The sequence below is a fragment of the Glycine max genome, chromosome 1 (genome assembly GCF_000004515.6).
Source record: "Glycine max cultivar Williams 82 chromosome 1, Glycine_max_v4.0, whole genome shotgun sequence".
Classification (NCBI taxonomy): Eukaryota; Viridiplantae; Streptophyta; class Magnoliopsida; order Fabales; family Fabaceae; genus Glycine; species Glycine max.
The window spans coordinates 605266-616813 of record NC_016088.4 but is presented as its reverse complement, the minus strand read 5'-3'; the positions used below and the strand labels follow the sequence as shown (position 1 = coordinate 616813).

The following is an 11548-nucleotide window of genomic DNA, read 5'->3' as shown; positions in this document are numbered from 1 at the left end:
TTATTTTAAACAATTAGATAAGATTAGGAAGTTATGATTAGGATTTTATTTTAAACAATTAAATAAGATTAGATAAGATTAGGAAATTATGATTATGATTTTATCTTAAAGAATTAGATAAGATTAAGATTTTATCTTAAAACAATTAGATAAAATTAGGAAGTGAGAGTATTTAATGTGTTTACTCTTGCGCGGTGTGGGTAAGAGTGAGTGAAGTTACATTATAAATTTATTTCTAATTGTAACAATTGGTATCAGTTTGATAGGTGACAACAAAAAAGCTTGAGACACACATGGATTTTTATGAGAAGATTGTCTCTGATCTTCAAGAATCAATGCAAAATTCGTTCGCGATGATACACAAATCTATCAAGGGACTGATTGTTTCGATTGCAACCCAACATAGGAGACCTAAAATCACAACTAAGGATGAAAATCATAGTGGGACTCAGGAACCCATGGTCTCAGTGGTGGATAGGACGCAAATCCCTTTTCCCTCTTTTGATGGTTCTAATTATCGAGAATGGAAGGCAAAATCCGAACAATTTTTTGAATTGGAGAAGAGCAACAAAGTCGGTTGACAAAGGCATTACATGCAAAATGTGAATAACAAACACAAAACGTGACGGCAAATTTTGCAAGACGTGGGCAATCAATTTGACACTAGTGCATTCAACAACCTGATGGCAGAACTTGCGAGACTGAAGCAAGAAGATTCCTTAATTGAGTATCTTGAGAGATTTGACACACTTTTGACTCGTATTGCTATATCAAAAGAGAGTTGGCATTGAGTATCTTGAGAGGTTTGACACATTTTAGGTTTTGTAACAATTTTTATCTTTTGGTATGTACATATTAATTGACAATATTAACTTTAATATGATGGAAGGATCATTTTTGAATCAATTTAAAAAGATGATGAACTAAAATAAACTTTAAAAAAATAAAAGACCAAAGATCAAATTAAATAAAATAAATAAGATAAAAAAACTAAATAGATCACAATAAAATATCAGTAAACTATAAGATTACTTTAAGATAAACATTAAGTTATTTTATAATAATTATAACTAAAAATACCTCTATAATTAACATATAGATTAGCCTAATAAGCTGCAAAAAAAAAACTTTTTAAATAAAAACCTTAAAGGATATCTGGGCAATTTATTTTAGCCTTCTTATTACAAAAATTTCAGCCGAATAAATTTTAAAATCAACGAAATAAATAACAAAATGATCAAAAGTAACGTAGAATGAAAATCACTGATACAAAGCCTAAAAATTAAAGGAAACCGTCGGTATAGCATCAAATTAAATTTTAAAGAGCCTTTTGAGTAAAATTACAATCATCTCGTTCACTATTTTCCTACTTTCCCTTCATAAACACTAGGGAACAGCTAATTAGCAAGAACAAGTTTCCTACACCAGCGCAGACAAAAATAATATCTGTTGCAAAAATTTGCATTTGAAGCTCTTCAGGTAGGTCATAGCCTGTATACAGGTTCAATTCCAAGGAGATAAAAGCATTGTCTCATCACAGTCACTGTTGCTTCACATAGCAAGAGTCTACTAGTCTCCTCAGGCGACCCCACAACCTGCCAAAGGTAAAACAAGTTGAATTTCATGGCTTCAATCTAACATCATTCTTTCCCGTTTCACTGAACATTGCACCTAGGATTCTATGACACCCAACAAGAAGTAATATTTGAGAAAGTTTTAAGGCGAAGAGAGAAATTTCAGCTGATAACCCACCATCAGGTATTTATAATCAAAATAGTAATCTATCTTTAACATCTTTCGCAGTAAATACAACAGCTATGCTACTTGGCGATTTTATGCATACCACTACAACAAAACAGGAATAGGAAGTGCATAGAAAACAGCATAAAGTTATGACTTTAGAAGTATACCTGGCAATTAGTATAAAATTTTTTTGTAAAGATTTCTGTCAAATTATAGAGGTATTCACACAGCACATTGGGCAACAAATTGGTCAACGACTCCTCAAAAACCTGAAAGAATAAAACAACACAGCCGAAATATCTTCGTAAGTATCTTCTGGATTATAAAACAATATACAGAAATGTCAAGATAGCATAGCCAAAAATATCCAAAGTCTTTTATTTAAAGAAAATGGAGTTCCAGTAACAAAATTCAAAACATTACTAGCATGCAAGCGTCTAAAGCTCAAGAATAACTTGTGCTATTCACATTTCCTACCTCAGGAAATTGTATCAAATGAAGCCCCAATGCACGTTCATCTTCATGATTCAACACTATATTCCCATTCTGTCACGCAAAGTTGTTGAAAATGAAACATGTATTAAGGAATGTGCACAAGTTGATGATACTCGATATTCAGTTGACTGACTATATATACAAAGTCATGAAAATTATAATAGATGAGAACAAAATTGACTAGCAACAAGTCAACCCTGGCAGAGTGTAAACAAAGACAACTCTTATTTTGTATTGTCAAATTAAGGACAAGTTAGAAAAACAATTGAATCGAATATTAGATTATTATGACATTTAATAAAGTAGTAAATCATCATCCGGGGAAGAAAAATAACTTACTTTCTTTATTTCTTCTATATCTTTACCAGATTTCCTCATAATAGAACAGATCCTAGCATGCGCATACTGCAAATAAACAGCAGTATTTCCCTGTTTCATGACAACTTTGGATCAGCAAGTTTAGATGGGGATGAAAAGAGAGTTCAACAATAGCAAACAGAAGTCTCAACATTTCTTCTTAGCAGTTCCAACACCCATTGTTAATAAGGTGCTAACAGTTATAGTTGTAGTTAAAAAAGGCTCCTATTTCTTAGGGTGAAGGATACACTCTAGACGGAGATGTGCAACCGATAACCAGTGAAGAAAACATCCAAGGATGTGACTTCAACATATTAACGGTCAGTTATCAATCCAATATTTTATTTTTATCAAAATTATAACACAGTGCTATTTACCATCCATGGTTACCAACCACACATTAATCTCAAAGTTACCCTATACTTCATCTGATGCTTGTTACACGGGAAATAAAAGTGGCACAGCAGCCATAAATAATTGTCAATGATCTAAAAACTTCTTTACTGAACTATGCTAGCATACACTGAATGCACCTTATCATTAAGCATCTGATCAAAGCTGAATGTGTAATTCGTTAATCTGTTGATCCTCAAGTCAGCATACCTGCAAACACAAATTAAAGACACTATCATAAGGACCTGAAAGCCTACAACTCATGTTGCATTCCCATTACAGGCAAAAGTAAACTCCAAGTGAAAGATTTGTCAAGTCAAAGAAAAGCGATATGTAGAATATTAAGTTAACTATAAGCGCACCTCATAGCTGTCAAACAAAAATATAATACCCGGACTAGAATTTAGCAGGAAAATTCACAGAATCACAGAATGGTAAAAACCCAATAAACTCATATATTTAGTTCTGATTTATTTGATTTAGCACTTACCACATACAACCAGAAAACACAAATTGAAATTAGTATGCATTAACAGGATTCAGACATTAGTTCAGAATTTAAAGCACCATATATACTATACAACAGCTTAAGAAAATCCATCAACAGGAAATATTAGCTGATACATCTCCATAAATTAACACAAGATAATACAACTACAATGAAACAACCAATGACACAGCAGGGGAGAAAGGATTGAGTTAAAGAAGCTTACTTAACAGCCCCGTAACCAACTGCTTCTGCTGTCTTTTCGATCTCTTCCTCAGACCAATCTTTAACAGCATCTAAAAGTGCATATGATTTCAAAGATTAATCATCTAAGTGTCTAGAATCTCAAAAAATGGGATTCGAAAGAACACACACTCATACAATATAGTCAAGCAAAAACTTCCTTTCGTTCATGCTTGCATGCAGACAAGAAAGAAGTAAAAATTGCAGTAGGTGACTAGGCAACTAGTACTTTACCACGCTCGAGGAGGGAAGCTTTACAACGCCTTTTGGCTTCATCAAGCAACTCAACCAATCTAACAGTTTCACTGCTGCGTGTCCGAAATCGTTTTCCATCTTCCCCAAGAACAAGACCAAAACCAATATGAGTACATTTGGGGAACTCATTTTCATGATTTGGCAGCCATCCTGCACGCCTAAAGGCCTGAAAGAAGATTTGAGGGAATGTCTAACATATTTTATCTCATCAGAAAAATGCAAAGTAGCATCAGAAATACATCATGGTCCATGAGCTTTCTCTTTTAGAAAATTGAAAAAATAATGGCAACTTAACAACAACAAATTGAAACATGTCATGGGAATAATGCACAGTAGCACCAGGAATATGTCATGGTTCAAGACTTTTCTCTTATAGAATATTGGAAAAAAAATGAAATGAACAGCAAAAGTATTAGGACAGAAAATAATTAGCCAAGGATGCTATATCCTATCAACAAAAGAAAGAGACATCAATAATCAAGGGCAACTCACTACTGAAAAAAGTAGAAAGAGCTCTGGTTACAAGAAAAAATCGTGGTAGCCAAGAGAAACCATAAAAACCAAGAACTGAGATATACCTTAAAAACCATATCAAAGTGTTGCCACTGCCCAACATCTGTAACGTATATATTCCACTCAACATTTTCCACATTTAGACGATTCCTACATGATTCAAGTAACTCAGATAATCATTACAGTTTATTTTCTGCAGTCAACGTATTTCCAGTTCCATATTCATATTACCCGCAGTTGTTATATACAGAAAGTTTACATGAAAGGCAGAGTATACAGAGATTCAAAAGATAAGTAAATTTGACATATGCATGTTTGGAACAGATTAATAATGGGGATCAAACATTCTCTCACCATGTCTAATACGTAAAATACACAGAAGCTGTTTATATAGCTTCTGATGGATGTTGATCGGTTTTGATTAAACAAGGAAGCAAACATGCTGATGAACGATAACCAATTTTGACCACTCAAGTGATCCAGCAACTTTAACAGTATGTGTGTGTTTGTTAAAAAACTGAAAGTGCAAACTAACCAAAGTGCTGCTAGATCAGTTGAAGAATAGTTGTAGCCACCATCTCTTTTCACAGCAATAATTGGTATATTTACACCCTCAACAAATATCACACGAGCACCATCATCTTCTTCAATCAGTCCTAAATTATCCAATCTCTCCAAAGTTTGAGGGATTAAATCATTATAGTAGCTCTCTCCCTGTAACCAAATATATTATCATTCAGTACTCAGTAAAATGACACAATTATTCAATCAAACAAAAACATATAATTACAACAAAAATCTATTTATTCAATCTACACTAATTTATTGTTACACTTTATGCACGTCATCACATAATCAGCTCAAAAACAATGCTTTTTAAGCTGAAAGGTTGATAATTTTGGCTACAAATGTCAAGGCCAGTAAATGAATTGTGTTTCCTACAAAATTCTCATCTCAATCTTAGTTGACAATAAAATTGGAACAGAAAATCTAAGTTATCAAGCAGCTTCTCAGAGAAAAAATTATTCATTTTTCTTAGGCTAGTTTGAGAACAGACACAAGACTTAATAGAAACTAGAAAGAATATGGGAGATCTGGTCAAAAGACAGAAATCTAATCCAGAAAATACTAACCATGAATAGAGTTGGTAGTGCTGTAGTGCTTATATGACTCATTAAAAAATAAAATAAATATTAAAAATAAAAAAGCTTAGAATATCCCCCCCCCCCCCCCCCGGGAAAGCAATAGACACAGTTGAACTCAGTCAGTAAAAAAAGGAAACTAGAAGCCTTACCCTTGCTTCCAATCGAACTCCAAGACGTTGATAGACCTTTTCAAATTCAGCCTGACTAATATCACAAATTTGCTGCCATGCCCTGTGATACTTTTCTTCTCCACTCTGAAGCCAAAATTAATACATATATTAAATTTAAAACCAAGTTCGTTAAGATATTACGAACAAAGGAGGAAAAAAAGGAAAGCTCTCAATATAATTTACCTGGAGCCGGACCACTGACTGTTGTGCCCTCAACTTAAATTCAGGATCATTATCAAACCTCACTTTGGAGGCTTTATAGAATGCCTAAAAATGCACCATCTCTCACAAATTTCAGAATCACTAATGATAATTCACTTATCCAGTGAAACAAAAAGCTTCATAATAGAAATATATTTGACAAAAACAACCAAGTTAAAAACTAAGTGACAGTTGACGAGAATATTGTCCCTCAAGACCTATAAGCATTTCCATTTCAAGGTTGATGGTTCATCAGTTATAAGAATTGACAAAGAACAACATTAATAATAAAACATAACCCAAACAATTGTTCTAACTTCACTCCTTTGCTAATTAGCTTCTTTCTACTTTTAATTAAAAGAAAGGTGACTGACTATAGAGGTATAGAACTGATTTCAATCAGCAGATCCATTATGCCCAAAGTTTATTCACAAACAGAGCATAGAATAACCATTTAAAGCAATACATGCAGATAAAACAGATCACTTCTTTTTCAGGCACCGATTATTTTTCTTTCACGCTGTTGCATGTCTGAAAATAAAACCTTGTATTTCCTAGTTACGGTAAATGGCTATTATAGCAAATTAATTTCTAGATTGTCAAATAGAAATTCAAATGGTGACTGCCAAGCTTATATTTGAACTGTTAATTATATTTTGCATCAAATTGCAAGATTCATAGACAGTGAAAAAATACTTCAAAAATATCATAAAGATAATATATAGTGTTCAATGTAATAAATACTAATTTTAAACTAGAACTAGAAATAGATAAAGCAACCTAACCATAAGTCTTCTAAAACAAAATTACTAGACATATATGATATTATAATACAAACTGATGGGTAGTTGAATCATATCAAATTGCAGGATTCGAATCGTGAACCATACGATTCTAATAACTATGTTTGGATTGCATAGTTTTTACTTCCATTTTGAAATTAGAAATTAATTCAACAACTGAACTCAAAAAAGAATGCCAGGTCTGAATAAAGAAATATCAAGAAAACAATGTAGGATTAAACATCTAAATAAAAATAAGAATAAGAATAAATGGAGACAGTTCAATTCATCTATTTTCTCACCTGAAGATCCCCAATAGCTGCTTCATTAAAATCTTCTGGGTTTGGATAAGTGTCAAAGAGGTGTGCTATTAGCATCCCAAACTGTAAACAAATGCATGGACTTTGAGCCATATGATACCAATATCAAAATGAAAATTGTTTTATGATTCAAGCAAATATGTCACACAAACAACCCTATAAAAATCAATGTATATTCCATATTTAGCAACTAATTGAAATAGTTCAATATCTAAATTATTTTCTTTAGACAGAGAGAGAGCAGTGCTTTAGGACATTAATTTCTTAAAGCTACACAAGAGAGCATAGTATTACAGAACACATCTTAGAAATTGGTCTTAGGGCCCAACTCAACTTCACAAAACCAGCTTATAAGGTGAGGACTTTCCAAGTTTTATAAGCTCTATTTAAGTCATATCTCTAGTCAATGTGGGACTAAAAACCACCCTTGGGGCTGCAAATAAGGCAGCCCCCAAAGAGGCACAACTAAGGTGGACTAGGGGCAATTAAGGCATCTTTACAACACTCCCTCTCACACCCAAGGCTAATGGCCAGGAGCATGGCAATTGGGGGAGGCCAAACAATGGATCTAGATTCTAGGATAGGCTATGATACAATCTTAGTAACTAGTATTAGGCCTAACCAAACCTCACAAAACCAGATTGTAAGGTGAGGGCTGTCCAAGCTTATAAGCTCTGTTTAAGTCATATCTCTAGTCGATGCAAACTAAACAACACCCTTCAGGCTGCAACTAAGGCAGCCCCCAAAGAAGCAGCAACTAAGGTGGCTATCCAACAACACATATCATACCTTCATCAAATTAGGAAGGATGTAATACATGTTCTTGCTCATGAAGACAATTAGAAAAGCAACTTACATCAGCCACTGTCCCAAACATAATTAGTGTCAAGCCTAGTAATGCTAACATACATAATTATGTTAAATTACTGTTGCAAATATGCTACTCAATGCCACAAATTATATGAAGGGATCTACTTTTCAGTGTATGTCAAAGATTTAGTCACAACAAGTCACATAAACCATTTAACCTTGGATTAAACATGCAGGATTTTCATATTCACAGCACAGATAGCATTACTTTAGAAGATAATTCTACCTGAGTCCCCCAGTCACCAAGATGATTTCTGCGGATAAGAGTTTCCACACGTGAAAATTCAAACATGCGAGCTAATGTGTCCCCAATAATGGTAGATCTCAGGTGTCCAACATGCATTTCCTTTGCTATGTTAGGTGAGGAAAAATCAACCAGAACTGTCTTCACGGGAAGTCGAGGTGCCCACTTATCAATACCATCAATCAGCAACCTCTCTAACCTCTGCAGGAGGGATTTTTTTGTTAAGTACTAACAGAGAGTGGTGAATAAACTAATAATAAAAAAATGAGAATCTTATAGCACCCTTGCAATCAATGAACACAATGTTTCAGACACACCCGCTCCCCCAAACAATAAAAACAGACTTAAATAATGTCTACATACCATTTCTAACTAAAGATTATAAGATAGAAAATGCAATCACCTGCGCTATCCACTTCTTCGACAAGACAATATTCACAAACCCAGGACCAGCTACAGAGCATGATTCTATCATTTCAGACTGCGGAAGATGGTTAAGTATGGCCTACACAAACAAAAACACACATTTATGATCATTTTCCAAAAAAAAAATCAAAATCAATAATTAGTAAGGTGAAATGCAAAAAAGTAAGGGAATTAATTTTGTCTCACTATATATACCTGTCCAACTGCCTGGGGACCCCTGAATCCTGTCTGCTTCCCTTTCATCTTAGCAAATAGACCCATTGCATTATTACTGCACCACCATACATGAAAATGTCCACTAGTTAGCATCTTAACTTTACCAACACAAGGCGCAACTAAATTAAAACCCTAAATGCATATCGCAATTCACACATAACTAACCATTGATAATCAGCGAATTTAATACCAGCTTTGTTGGCAGCGCAAGGATCAATAGAAGGCACAACATCGGGTTCATCAGGCACGGTTATCCGGAGAGACTCCTCAAACTCCTTCGCCAACTGCTTCTTAACACTAGCTGGACAATATACTTCCTGCAAAATCATATCATTCCAAACAAACAAACAAACGCGTAAGCTAATTAAGAAAAAATCAAAACAACAACAACAATAAAAAGAAAAACAATTGCAAATTAGTTGGTTAGTTTGGAGATGGAAGAAGCTGAGTGAACTTACAACATACGCCATGGAAATGGAAATGGAAACGGATTGTGGTTCTTAAATAGCAACGTTCGGTGAATCTATTTGCACAAAAAATGATAAGAATCGAACGAATCGACGTTGTGTTAAAAAGTAAGGAAATGAAGAGGAAGAGAGAGGTGAGTTTACAGAAAACGAACCAGAAGCAGAGAAGAGTGAGTGTGTTGTGTTGAGGGAGAAGAAAAAGAAATGATGGGAGCGCGATAACGGCGCAACTGTGAGCGTTTTTTTTTTTAACTTCCAAAACAGCCCTAACCCTAACGAACACTGTTGCCGGTGGCCGGTGGCTGTTGACGTGGACCAATATTCAGGCCCACCATTGAGAGGGATTTTTAATAACACCCTTCTTTTTTTTTCTTACAACTATAACACATTAACACACTTCTTTATTATTAATAATAATAATTAATTAATTAAAATTTGAAAACTATTATATAATTTATCTAGTATTATTCTAAGGGTAAGATTCTCATACAATTTTTTTCAAAAAATAAAAAAAATTGTGTGTTTAATTGCATCACTGTAACTAATAAAACATGTATGAATATAAAGTGTATATATATATATATATAATCTTATCCTAATTCTTACATTTACATCAACTAAAAATTATGTAATTATATTTTGTAATAATTAATTTATCATTTAAATTTTGATTTCTATTGGATAAAAAAATAAGAGAGAGAAAGATAACATCAATGAAATGAAAGACCAAATAAATTTATTATTATTTTAATTATTGATCTCTAAGTAGGGTATTGGGAGGTTGAGTTATGTTAATTTTGTTAAATTTATGATTCAACTTAATTAAAATTGTCTAAATTGAATTGGGTTGAATTTGGATAATTTTATTGTGAAGCCTAAACTAAATTAATCCGATCATTGGTTTGATTGAATTGATAGGAACTGAATATTCAATATTTTTAAATTTTTCTAAAACTATATTTGAAATAAGGATGAAAATTGTATATAAATTTCTTTCAAGTTAATTACTTTGACACTTATGTGATGTTATATCAATATTTAATGATCACTAATGTTTGATTTTTTAATTTAAAAGTATATATAAATAATAGTCTTGAATATTTTTTATCTCTTAAATTTAGTCTAGTGTTATTTTTATCTCTTAAATTTAAATTTATTTTTTACTCCTAGAACTTTCAAAAGTGCTCTTTTTAGTGTCTCCTCTAATAAAAATATTTTGCATCCAAACTGGAAAACATCAATCAAGAGAGACTAAAAAGAATAATTTTCTGATTTAAGAAACTAAAAATAAATTTAAATTTAAAGGATAAAAAACAAAAACAACCCACTTTTGAGAGACCAAAAATATATTTAATAATAATAATTTTAATAACATTCAAATCAATAGGTTGAATTCATAATTTAAAAATAAAAATTATTATAAAAAAATTAAAATATCTTATCCAACTCATACATAAACATGTTGAGTTGAGATGAGTTCAATCAAAACACTCAAAAAAGCTATTTCAAAGTCTATTAGGTCGATTTAAGTTAAATCAGTTTACACTTATTTGTACCTAGGGGTGCCAATAAATCAAATTAACTCAAAAATAATTGAAAATTCGATTTGATAATTAACTCATTAAGAACTTAATTCATGAATCAAATGAGTTGAACTTGAACTAAAAATCGAAATTGTTAAATAAATGAGCCGAATTCTCTCTCTCTCTCTCTCTCGTATGGAGGATGGGATAGTTTTTTTTTTTTGTAGACTTTGGTTGTAATTATATTTTTTTTTATTGTCACACCTTGTGGCCCTACAAGGCTAATAGAATACCTTGAGTTTTGCCTTCTTAATCAAATTAAACAATCGTTTTATCTAAAATCTACTAATAAATTAAGAAATTGAAATGTATATGATTTAAATTTTTTTACCATTGATTCATGTGATTTGAGCTGGACCAAGTTGTTTGTGAGTTTTAATAGAATCAAGTTCAAGCTGGAAAAAATGGTCATGTTGAGTTTTGAGCTGAGCTAAATATTAACGAGCCGAGTTAAACTAAATTGAACTCAGATTAGCTTGACTTATTTTAAGCCTTAGGATGTACCCATGAACACCCCTTATCTTTAAATATATATTTTATTATTATTTTTCTTTTCATACTTTTTGTAATTATTTATCAAAGGCATTAATTTAAAACTTTTAAACTAATTAAAAATATTTATTAGTGTTGGATTAGTT

The 11548-nt window shown here is 32.4% G+C and overlaps 1 protein-coding gene across 2 annotated transcripts; it reads right to left on the bottom strand.

The window, feature by feature from the left end:
* Positions 1–1301: 1301 nt before the first annotated feature.
* ARGS (arginyl-tRNA synthetase) lies at positions 1302–9579 on the bottom strand. Of its 2 annotated transcripts, XM_006572726.4 has the most exons (18): positions 9483–9579; positions 9319–9383; positions 9026–9177; positions 8840–8915; positions 8622–8723; positions 8201–8419; positions 7087–7167; positions 5985–6068; positions 5781–5885; positions 5022–5200; positions 4552–4636; positions 3953–4139; positions 3702–3771; positions 3129–3198; positions 2578–2667; positions 2221–2289; positions 1911–2012; positions 1302–1595 (listed from the first exon to the last, which is right to left on the bottom strand). In XM_006572726.4, exons 2-18 carry the CDS (start codon positions 9328–9330, stop codon positions 1485–1487), a joined length of 1794 nt encoding a protein of 597 aa, XP_006572789.1. In that variant the 5' UTR covers positions 9331–9383; positions 9483–9579; the 3' UTR covers positions 1302–1484.
* Between the last annotated feature and the right edge of the window lie 1969 nt (positions 9580–11548).